At 44.9% G+C, this 12304-nt stretch overlaps 1 protein-coding gene across 5 annotated transcripts in view; it reads right to left on the reverse strand.

The window, feature by feature from the left end:
- Positions 1-12304, reverse strand: part of ITPR1 (inositol 1,4,5-trisphosphate receptor type 1) — a 318830-nt gene that overhangs the window by 26682 nt on the left and 279844 nt on the right. For all 5 annotated transcript variants that reach the window (XM_055343239.1, XM_055343238.1, XM_055343242.1 and 2 more), the window contains 6 exons: positions 11618-11782; positions 6797-6992; positions 5317-5409; positions 3974-4113; positions 3355-3520; positions 327-487 (listed from right to left, as the gene is read on the reverse strand). In XM_055343239.1, the coding sequence (XP_055199214.1) occupies positions 327-487; positions 3355-3520; positions 3974-4113; positions 5317-5409; positions 6797-6992; positions 11618-11782 (921 nt within the window). The remainder of the gene's footprint in view (positions 1-326; positions 488-3354; positions 3521-3973; positions 4114-5316; positions 5410-6796; positions 6993-11617; positions 11783-12304) is intronic.

A 12304-nucleotide genomic window follows, 5' to 3' on the forward strand; every position in this document is an offset into this window, starting at 1 on the left:
GCATCCATTATGAAGAAAAGAGGCTGAGTACACAGAGATGGGAAATCAGGCTCTGGAATTAGATCGGGGTTAAAACCCCAGTCCCAGTGAAGTGGCTGTGTGAATCTCTTGGAGCCTCACTGTTTCCTCCTTTAAAATGGAATGATACCACCCATCTGGTGCTTCTGAAGTTCACGTGAGAGTACACACAAAGTTCTAGAGTTAAATACCTCACCAGCTAAGAGTTTAGTAGCTCAGTACAGATTAGATGCTCTTCCTCTGCTGTGTGACCTGCTCCCTGGCTCCCAGTGCCGTGTTGCGAGCTGCCTTCAGGAGCTCCTGCTCACCTTGATCATTTCTGCCACGTAGCTCTCGGGGCCCGTATACTCTGTGGAGTCCTTCACTTTCACCAGCACGATGAAGCACAGGTAGTGCCACATGTTGTGCTCTTCCTTGATGTGTTCTTCAAAGGTGACAGTCTTGTTGTCAAACTTGTCTCTTTCCAAGCCTAAGGAGAGACAGAAAGCCCCCAGCCCCAAGTGAGCAGCCACGGAATAGAAAACTCTGTGAGAGAACTGTCTGCAGGGGAGGCTGCGGGTCTAGGTCCCATCTCTGTGAAGAGCTGGATTCCGCTGGCCTCCTAGACACATGCCAGGAAAACACAGAGTGCGAGTGAGAGGGACTTGGGTCTGAATCCCGCCTCTGTCCCTCACTGGTCACTGCTGAGTCTCCTCGTGCCTTAGTTGCCTTGTCAGGAGCTGGGGAGACTGCTGGGCGGGTTCCAGGAGTGCCCAGGCTTCAGTGACTCAGGGGCCACGTGCTCACACACAGGAGGCAGCCAGTGATCGTGAGGAAATGCCAAAATGTACACGTTAAAAGATTTTTCGAAGAGACAGAATGAGGACTAAAAGAACTTTAAACACATTTTGAGCTCTAGCTGGTAAGTTTATGTTTTACATAGGTCTGGGCGAGCAATTGTGAAACTAGTTAGTCTCTGTGTATTCTTGGATGGAGCAAAGAAATCTATGGTGCATCACGGGAGCCAGATTCCTCACTGTCAAAGAAGGGAGCACAAATCTGGGAAGGGAGAAAGATAAACACTGTCATGTTGAACTGGAAGTAGAGGTAGGGGTATGAATTCATCCTTTTTCATATGTTTATAAGAATAATATGTATGTGTACACAAACGCCCGCGTGTACGCAGGTACATGTATACTCTAGATCTACCCCTAATAAGCTCTGGGAGCAGTGGCACACCGGAGGGGTGCACACACCTAGTCCTCAGCTCTTAGCTCCCAAATACCATTCTCCACTAAAAAGAACCAGGGCTTTTTGGAAAAACGGGCGAAACCCAGGCTGGGTCAGAGAGGTACAAGTTAAACTCGAACCTGGAATATCTCACAGCACTAAAAAAATAGTAAGGAAGAACTTAATAAATGATGGTGACATGATGAAACAGAGAAACCAGCTTGAAGCGCTGGACAAATCTGGGGCAATCTGAGCATCAAAACAAATAATGGCATTAAAGAATTATAACCCACTGGATTACATAGAAATATAGGAATCCACGCTGTCACAAAAACAAAATACATACTATATATGTATTAACACACATATAGTATCCATACCTACATGAGAAGAGAAAGTTCTTTCTTAACAAGCCAATTTACAAATGTAGAAATAATAAAATAAGAAAATTATCAGTGGACAGCCATCGTAAGAAAAGAGGCAGGCAGGAGTCATCAGTGGACATTAACGCTAGTGGATTAACGTTTAATTTGAGGAATAATGGGATATTCACATCACAAAATATCTCCTCAGAAAACATTTCCTAATTCCAACGAGAAAAAAAAAATCGAACCTTTAGTGGAGAAACCTAGCGATCACCACCTTAACTAAGTGATCAGTTAATATTGCCAGTTATAAGAGGAATAGGCATCACGTGCCTCCTGAAATACTGCAGTGAGAATAAACCACAGTTCTTTGATGTTCCTACAAAAGAGGCATAACCCCAATCCTACCATGAGAAAGCATCAGAGAAACCCAAACCAAGGGACATTCTACACAGGAACTGACCAGTCTTTAAAAATGTCAGTGGAGGCCAACGAGCCAGGACAGCTGAAGGCAGTAACACCACCTGGGCTCTTACTGGCTACAAAGGATGTTGCTGATAAAGAGTGAGATGTGAACAGGGCCTGCAGGTTGAGTGATGGTATGGCATCTTTGCTCAATTCCTAACCTTGATCACTAGACTGCATATATAGGAGAGAAAGTTCTTGCTTAGGAAAGCTATATTGAAATATTTAGGGAGAAAGGGGCCATCATGCTGGTCGATCTCAGATTAGAAAACTGGTGTGTATGAATAAGCAAATGGAGATACTAATATTGGAGGAATCTGGATGAAGAGTATGTAGCAATTCTTTGTACTGTTCTTATCACTTTCTATAACTCTGGAATTATTTCAAAACAAAAACTACTTCAAAATGGTTTTAAGGGAGCAGAAAGCAAAGATTTAATTTTTAAAATGGAAAATGCTCATTTTTTGAGTATATGTAATGGTATGAATTGATATATTCAATAACTATATCATGAATAATCCTGAAGTGAATACTCAGCTGCCAGATTCCTACATGACTACTTTACATTTATATGCACTTCCCTGTGGCTCTACTGACAACAGTTTCTTGGGCCCCCCTCACCCCCGTCTTCTGTAGCAGTTAACTACTTATCAGTGAGGGCCTACAATGTGCATGTTCTGGGTTAGGGGTGTCACACGGACCAGCTGTGTGTCTTAGCCCCACAATACAGAGAAGTACATACTATTGTACCCATTTTACAGATGGAAAAAAAAAGTACAGAGAGTGAAGGATGATACCAAGATGATGCGACTATTAAGTAGCGGAAACTTCATCAGAACCCAGGTCTGACCCTGAGCCCAGGCTCTGAACACCTTTCCTATACCCCGTACGGGGAATAGTCTTGCCCTTAATGCCTGGTACCATCTGCAGTGGAGACATCCACAGGCTGGCACTGGATGAAAGATCTCCAGTCTAGTTACCTAGGGGGGACCAAGAGAGGCTTGGTAGCCCAAAATGACGAAAGACGCCAAGACACATTCATTTCCAATCATGTGCCATCACATTTCTGCACCAGAACCTTCATCCCTGAGGACACATGGTGCTGGCAAGTGCCACAGAGGGTCAGTCAGTGTTCCCAACACCTCCCAGTGGGAGGGAGGCAGAGGAGAGGCCCGCCCAGTGCCAAGGGGAGAGGCCTGCGGAGGCGGCAGCGCCTGGCACGGAGATCCGGCAGGCCAGGTCGCCGCAGGTCCCTGGGGCTCGAGCTTCCCTGCCAAAGCCGGGCTGCCACACTCACCACAGATAAAGCACGTGGTCTTCAAGATCTCCTCCTTTTTCTGCTTCTCACTCCTCAGGTCAGCAAAGGTGTCAATGATGACCCCAAAAATCAGATTAAGGACAATGATGATGACCATGAAGAAGAACAAGAGGTCATAGATCACTCGAGCAGCAAAGAGGGGTTCCTAGAAAAGAGGTGTCTCTATCAGTGAGGTTACCCCACTGCCCTTTGGTCTGTGGGGCTCGGGGCAGAAGGAAGACTCGATGGGCCTAACATTCCTGGCTCACCCTCACCCCACAGGGCTGCTCTGTCACAAGTTAACCGGGGCACTGAACTTGGAAAGTCACACCCTCCGTCTAACACCCGGCTCTGCTGCCAGTGTTGGGTGGTGTGTGCAGGGGAGCAGCTCGTGGCCCCAGCGGCAAGCACTTCGGTGCGCTGAGCACTGAGCGGGAGAGCTGGAGCCGCCCCCTCCCACGGCTCCCCCCCTCCAGGGCAGTCAGCAGGCCAGGGCCGCAGTCTACCCTGCGCTCTGCCAGCTCTGCCTTTGTGTTGCGTTTCCAGGCGAGCGCTCTGCGTTGTGCTCTCACCCCCACCCCGCCGCCTCTGCTCCCCCTGCCCCTCGGGCTCCAGCCACCTCTTTGGAAGGCTTCCTGAGCACATCTCCTACTCCGCCCCCGCTCCGCAGCCCGTGACTCAGCACCGTGACGATGCACATCAGCAGCGTCTCACACGTGTGCTCTTTGTCTTGCTCCGTTTCTTCTGCAAGGACCAGCTCTAGGAGCACAGGGGTAACAACAGATTTACAACGTGTGGGAAAAGAGATACCATGACTTTGAGAGCCAGCTCACCAGCTACACCCAGGAACAAGAAAGAATAAAACTAAGGAATCAAGGATCAGATGCTTTTTTTTTTTTTTCCAAAAAGCAGGAGTCACCTGGGGCAATTCTGTTTCCATCACCAACCCTTGCTAGTTTCTCAAGCCAAGTCAGAACTGTTCTTCCCTATATGAAAGCCCAAATATTCCCTGTCCTTTTCAGATTTAAACTCCAGTCCCAGCTCTGAACAGGCATTTGACCTTACATAAATTGCTTAATACTCTGAGTCACAAGCATCTTGTCTCTCAGCTGAGGGTAATCCCATGGGAGCCAGGCTCCTCACTGGCTAAATCCAGCAACATTTTACAGCAGGTCCTCCGGATAAATTGCTTTATATTGGACGCTGTCCATTCTTAAACATTTTTGGAGGAAGATCCGGGTCTTGCTGCCTCTCTCCTTTTCCACAGTTGCAGGGAGAAGAGTCCCGCTAAAACACAGGTCTCATCCTATCACTACCATTCCCGGTTTCAACTACTATTCATCCTTTGGATGAATTTTAACCTCCTTAGCCTAACATGTAAGACCCTTCATGATCTGGCCTTTTGTTGACCTCTCTGGCTTCATTTCTTGCTACTGCTCTTCCTCATGATCATTATCTCCCTCAACAGGTTATATTCTACCTTCAGGCCTTTAGACAGACACCCTAATCCCTCTAACTGGAACACCTACCTCTCCTCCACTGTCCAAGATTCTACTGTTTTAGTTTAGGTATCACCTCCTTGGTGACACTCTTACTCCAGTATCAGGCTGGGTGCCTATCTTCTGTATTCCCTCCTTATTCCTAGCACTTAACATACTCTCTAACAATCACCTTGGTGAATGCCTGCCAGCCTGTTTCCTCCGCCACACGGGTGTATCTCAGAGAACAACACAGTCCCTGGCAAATAGGGGGGCTCCAGTCAACAGTGACTGATTCAACCAAGCAGATACTTTCTTCCCATGTAGTCTTCTTTTCCCTTCATCTCCCTCCTGTCTCCCAGCCTTTCCCCCTAACTACTGGCCTTACTTCTGAACAGTAACTCTGCTTCCAGTGTCATGTGCACCATCTAAGCTTCCAGAGGAGCCTAACACTAACATGGGGCTTAAGACTACGAGGTCCTACCTTCTTTGGGTGCAGGAGAGGAGCAGTTCTCCCCAGTCTCCACCCTACACACGTCAGAGTAGAGGAACTCGCTTGCCAAACTCTCGCCGGCTTCTGGGAAAGAGAGGAAATTTTATGATGAACAATCTGGCAGCATATGGTTAAAATGTTTGAAGTCCCCAATTCACGGCTGATTAAACAATTCTTTACATAAATAACACCCTACATTCCTGCATATAAATTCAAGGCAGAGATGCAATTTACACTTTCATTTGGTGATCTGGATGGGAAAGAAGCCAGAAATGTCAATTCCTGTAGGCTTACTAGAAATATCGCACTTAAATAGCACCTCTCCAACTTTAAAGACACACAGCTGAAACTCTTCGACAAATACTACTGAACGTACAGACTCCAGCAACGTTTACACCAAGTCTGCACAAAAAGCATCAGCGAGCATGAGTGGAAATCCTCAGCCCAGACCAGTTTAGTTCAGAACCCTAAGATGGTTGGCAGCAAATTTCACTTAGTGTCAACGTGGAGGCTAGAGTTACATGCCAGGAATGCAGCATTTGGGAGAACAAGGCTGCCTGGCTTAGCCAGTGATAATAATTGTAGTTCGTTTCTTGGACTCAGGGCCTCTGGCTACCTGATTTAAAACAAAACAAAACAAAACACAACCCAGTAACCTTTTACTTAATGGTGTTAAAATATTTTAATTGAAACCAGAAACACTTAGGTATCACTCAAGTAGATGATCATTTTATTTCATTCTCAAAAGTGGAAATGTCTTGTGTTCTTGCTCTCTATATAGTAACGTAAGCTCACCGTCAAACTTGCATAGAGTAAAAGAGCTCCCGAGACAGCCACTGCTAGTGCAGTGGGAGGGGGCACATTCTTCTATTATTTTAAAAGATATATATGAACTTTTTCATTCTTAAAAAATATACATGGATCCTATTATAGTTATTATCCTGCAATTTCCCACCACACCTTTGTGGATCCTTTTCTTTGAAGGTTTACAAAGATGTGCCCTATCTGCAGGGTGTGCACCTCCTAGGACCATAATCTAATGAAAACCTCCATGTTTACACTCTTCCAACTTCAAATCCCAGTGAACATTCTTCCATGTACATCTATTTCTATAGGCATAGGCAGCAGGTTTTCCCTTTAAGCATAAATTCCTAGAAGTAGATTTACCAAACCAGAGAGATGCATCCCCCTATGCTTTTGATATATGAAGTCAAACCATTTTTGAGTAAGTTGTATTTGTTTAAAACCTGACTTCGGTGAGTAAGTTAAATGTAGGTGCTGGACTCTTAAGGCTCAGCATCTGACGTACCATACTGCCCTTTGAATAAAGCAAAAATCGATCCTTGTATTCAGAATTCATACTCTGTTAGGGAGGTAACTACATGGCTAAAGTTAAACAGTTCTTTTTAGTTCACTTACAATCAAGAAATGTTCTCTTAACATTAAAAAGATCAGAAGATCTCAAACTCACCTGGAAGAGCTGTTTCATTGGGCAACCTATCTACTTCCAAGATAAAATCATCTTTGAAGAAAAGATAGCCCACTATTGAGAACAGGTAAACCAGGATCAAAGCCAGAACTGCTGTCAAGATGATGGACCGTCCATTGCGAGTGACACTTTTAATGACATTAAGCAGAGTCTCTTCTCTGTATACCAAATCAAAAAGCTTTAAAAACGAACAGAAAGAAGATAATGGGACAGTTTTAAGAGGCCTCTGTGTTAGATACACAGTACACTAATCTCTCATAATGAAAACTTGATTTATAGAGAATTTACCCTTTTAGAAACTCAAAAACATTCCACTATCATCTTAATACTTTATATTTGCTTGTCATAGTGAAAACCGAGATGGGGAAAAATCAGCACAGAAAAGGAGGGTGGGAAGCAATAGCAATTTCAAGTGGTACTCATCCAGCTTAGAGGTCCTGGGGATGGAGAAAATACAGGGTAGTACCAGTGGGTTTTAGAAGGTAAGGGGGAGCAAAGTGGTAAGGGTCCTGCGATGTCTTCATGTAGGGAGCAGTACCTGAGTTTCTACAAGGGCCAGCCACTCTGGGCACAGGGCTGGGCAAGCCCCCCCCGTCCCTGTCCTATGGGAGCTTAGAGTCTCACAGGGAAGGCCACATACGGCAGGCCAGCGTAGGCAGCAGGACCCTGCAGTGAGAGGTGCAATCTCAGCTCTACCCCAGGACATCAGGACAGTGGGCCAGGTACTCTCTCCATCCCCCTGAGCCTCCACTTCTTCATGTGCAGACGCGAGGACAGAGTGCTATTGTGAACAACAGCTACACGATGTATACTGTGTACGGTACTACGTACGGTACATCGCATACAGCCACGCTTATGTGCTGTGTCACAGTAAATGGTAATGAAAATTTCCTGATGAAGGGACTGAGCCAAGGTCACACGGCTCATGGCAGGGATGCTGGGGGTTCAGTCTAGGCCTGCCCTCTGCTAAGGGGCGTGCTCTTTGCAAGAAGTTGGCCTATAGGGACTTCTAGGTATGTGGGTACAAACAGCTGGTTTTCTCAGGTCTTTGGCTGGAGGAAAAATACAGAGCTACAGAGGAGAGCTCTACGGCCTTATGCTTGGACTAGGGGTTAGTTTTCACCTGGCCTCTATGCTGACACTGAATCTTCTGAAGGTTCTGCTTCCACACGGCTTTGGGAAATGGCTGCACAGCCAAGAGAGTCAGGGGACAAGGATTTGAATCCTGACTCTGCTTTTAATTTGTAGTAAGATGCTGATCAAGCCGTGTAACCTCTCTGAACTAGCTGATCTGAGTCCCTTTCAATTTATAGTTTTACACCTGAGTTCATTTTCTGGTCAATTAACCCTTCTGCTTCCATAATGCCAATCTGTGTCTGAGACCTGTGGAAAGGACGCTGGGTGAAGTAGGGAGACTCAAAAGAAAGGAAGCAAGGAAGAGGCATTTCTTCAGTATCAGAGTACAAAAGACTAATGCTGCTGTTAAAGTTGGTTAAATATTTTCCAGCAACCCACTACAAAGCCGCAAGTGAGAGCAACTTTAGATGATAAACAAGTGACACTTGTGTTCTGGGTGTAGGAGCTGTAGGACTAAATAAATAGCCACCAACTCTTGGAAATGACAAGTGGGTTTTTTTTTTTTTCACTCATCTATAATTTCTGACTTTAGGACAATGCATGTTGCATTACTCTATAAAGGAAAAACTTTCTTCTAATTGGAAAATTACACATGTTTAATGGGAAAAACTTTGAAAACACAGAAAAACACAAAGAAAAACAACAGTCACCAATAACTCCATCATCTACTCGAGTTATTTCTTCTGCCCTTATTACACTGGAAAAAACCATAATATATACAATATACCATAATGCTGGCATACAGTCAGCCTCTTTCACCAAGTGATCATGAACATTTTCGTGTTGAAAATAATGACCTACAATGTCATTCTATGGAAAAAAACCACAGTTTACTTAACCAAAATACTTTTTTTTTTAAACAGTCAAGATGTTTTCAATTGCATGTTATTAAAAAGAAAGCTGTGATGAACATCTCTGTTCTTGCCTCTATACATACCTGCCCAGTTATTTCTTTTTGGAGAATTTCCAGAAATGGAATTGGTGGGTCATATGTTGTAACAGAAACCTATTGCGCGATTGCTTTCCAGAAAGGCTGTACTGATAGACACTCCAGGCTGTCTGGGGATGGTGGCCACTATAGCACAGCCTCACAAGACCTGAGCATGCTCACGCCTTTGAACCTTTCCCAACCTCACAGGTACAGCTCAGGATCACACCGTTGTTTTATTTTTATTTTTTTATTTTTTTCACACCGTTGTTTTAATTAGGACGTCTGTGTTTAGCATTAAGGATGAGCACTCTTTCATGTTTACTGACCATATGGATTTCTCCTTCTGTTACCTGCCCATCCATGAGCTTCACACATTTTCATCTTGGGGTGTTAATGTTTTCTAAGGACACATTCAGATGCAGGCTCAAGACCGGGTTCAGCCAGTGTGGGGCCCCACTCTCCCACTGTCCTTTTCTGGTCTGCTGGCATGGTGCTTTCACAACCCCAGGAGGTGTGGGTTTCCCTTGCTGGAAGCCTCTCTCCAATTCCTTTCTGTCACAGGCTTGCTTTCTTTGTGGAATAATTTGAATGGTTTCAGTATTTTGTCTGCGATTCTCAACACATTAAATGCTACCTTTGACTCCAAAAGTAACATGTCACCTGAGGTCGCAGACAAGTCATGGCCCAGAAGCACATATGAGAGGCATCCAGGCACAATCTTAGTTTGATCCTGGGAAGTTCTCTAAAAGTGAACTGAGCTCAGGTAGCACTGGCACCTCGGAGTTACCGTTTCTGTGACAGATGACAGACGTGAAAGCAAGAATGCAAACTGCACTGGGAAATACCAGCCACATCGAAGCAGGGACTTTTTCACGAGCTCAGATGAAAGGCAGGTCAGGTCGGGGCTGGGCTTAAGAACTGACTCGGCAGTCACCAGAGCTGAGCTGCCATCCGGTCTCTGGCACTTACTGGGTGACTCTGGGCAAGTTACCTAACCTCGCCAAGCCTCAGTTTCGCCACCTGTCATTTGCAGATACCATCTACCTCAAAAGTCATGGTGAGAGACTGTATGAAGTGAGCACACAGGGAATGTTCAATAAATGGTGGTAACAATGATTTTGTGGACTGTGAGCACAGGGAGGATACTGGTTTGTCTCACCACGACAACCCTGCATCTAGGATGGGCACTGGCTGGCATTGCAAAGGACCAAAAGCACGGGGCTTGAACGTCCAGAGAGGGAAACGAAGCCAACAGGACACAGAATGTAAGCAAAGCCAAACTCCCCCAGGAAGAGATGGCACTGTCTGAAGTAGACTCTCCCGTCTCTCGGGAGAGATCCCTCGGTTGGGATGTGAGAGACCTCCAACTGAACTCTGCTTCCTTGCCCATGAAGGCTAGGGTCTCCCTGACTCCAAAACCAGATGCCCACCCAGGGACATTATTTAGGAGACAAAAAGGCTCAGAAGTATACACAGAGCTCTCAAGATCTCTGATAAAGAGTGACCAAAATAGGCCACATAATGGCAATCACAAGTACATCCAGAGACCTCTTTGCCTAAAACCTCAAACTATAGCCAGACCTATTTTAAAATGAGGTAAAATAATCCATTTCCCTCAGCCTGCCAACATCTACCGCTAATGGAATGAGCTAATCCTGATGACCTGAATGGTGAATTCTTTATGGTGTTTTGGATGGCAGAGGAAGTAAGCGATGACAAAGACAGTAATAATAGCTAGAATTGCTAAGCATTTCTTGTGTGGTAGTGCTATTCTAAGGCCCTGACGTGCACAGTGGCAGGTAATCCCTGTGGCAGTCCTGTGAGGGGGACAGCCTGTTCTCACTTTGTAGATGGAGAAACTGAGGCACGGAGCAATTAAGTAACCAGTCCAGAGGCTACATGGAGAACACCTCCCAGAAGAGCTTTCCTTGCTCTATCCTTTGCAAAAAGTCCCTCGCTTTAAGTCAACATTTGGCTTTGGTCAATTTTTTTATCCTCACATCTTAATACTTCTAGTCTCTTTATGGATGGTTTTGCTTACAGATAGGTCAACTTTACACTTCCTGTCATTTGATGTAGGTACAAGGCAAAGGTCTAGACTCTATAGGTCTAGATTCCCTTTAATGACAGGAAAGTAAGTAGATATTTGGTCTATAATTTAAAAACCTGCTCAGGAGGAGGGTGATTGAACCAACTCATTTTATAGACTCTCAAGACATCAATCACTTGGCTCAGATTGGAACAAAATAATTTCCAGTGAAAAGGTCTCCTGGACCAATAAATCTACTGAGCTCACTGTCTTGGATCTTGGGAGTTTGAAAATATCTCCTCCTCTTATTTCGTCACTACATGTTCTCCCTGGAAGCGGATCCCATGAGAACTGTCAGATGATGACAGTCTCAAAAACATTCTCCTTGGTAAGTGCTGGCTGAGTCTAAGAAAAAACAAGAAAAGCAAGATGCATGTGGAGGAAACATCCCCTGATCCAGATTGCAGGCACTGTCTACCACTGAAAAGCAAAAGGTCCAATGTGCACACAAGCAGCATGATCACACACCTCCTGGTCTCCTACTAGCCCTGCTTCTTGGGTAGCTTTCTTCTCTAGATCCCGGAAATGAGGCCTGTGACCTTGTTAGACCAGATATACCAAACACTATTCAAAGGAGGGGTGTGTGATGAGACACAGGACACTCCTAGTTTTCAACATGTAAAATCTTCCCATGCCAGGAACTCACCAGCAAACTGTAGAAGAACTCGTGGACGAAGAGGCCCATGGCGCAGATCAGCAGATATAACAAATGGTAAAGGAATTCAACATCCAGAACCATGGCTCGGTAGCCTCTGGTGAATGTTCCACAGTTGCCCACAAAGCTCATTAGAAAGATGATTTTATTGCAAACCTGAGAATAATGACGGGAACAGCCAGATAAGCACAGACCATGCCGAACTGCAGATTCCGTGACAGCCGAAGGCCATTTTCATGCAATGGTATTTCCGCAACTGTGCCCAAACATCTTCCTTCTGCACCAAGTGCCCACCAAGTGCCCAGATCTAAGTCATATCATTACTTTGCTTTTCAGGCATATTACAAATTATGTGGTAGTCAAATAACTTCATGAGCAACAGTAATCAAGTGGCATTTGTATATGACAAAAACAAAATTAACACATACTGAAATTACGATTTTCGAAATGAGATATGAATCATTTCTAACATTCTTATATGAGTTAGTCAAACACAGAAGTCACCTCAATCTATGAACCCTGTGATCAGCATGAATAAAAGCATTTTCTGAATTTCTGTTACATTCTAGGCATTGTAAGGGTTGCAATTTAATGAGAAGGAGCTAGTTCTTGTCTTCCATTGTTCCTAATTCATAGAGGAAATAACAATTTTCTTGGGGGGGGGGTGGGAAGTAACAG

Source organism: Nyctereutes procyonoides, unplaced genomic scaffold (assembly GCF_905146905.1).
Source record: "Nyctereutes procyonoides isolate TBG_1078 unplaced genomic scaffold, NYPRO_anot_genome, whole genome shotgun sequence".
Lineage (NCBI taxonomy): Eukaryota > Metazoa > Chordata > Mammalia > Carnivora > Canidae > Nyctereutes > Nyctereutes procyonoides.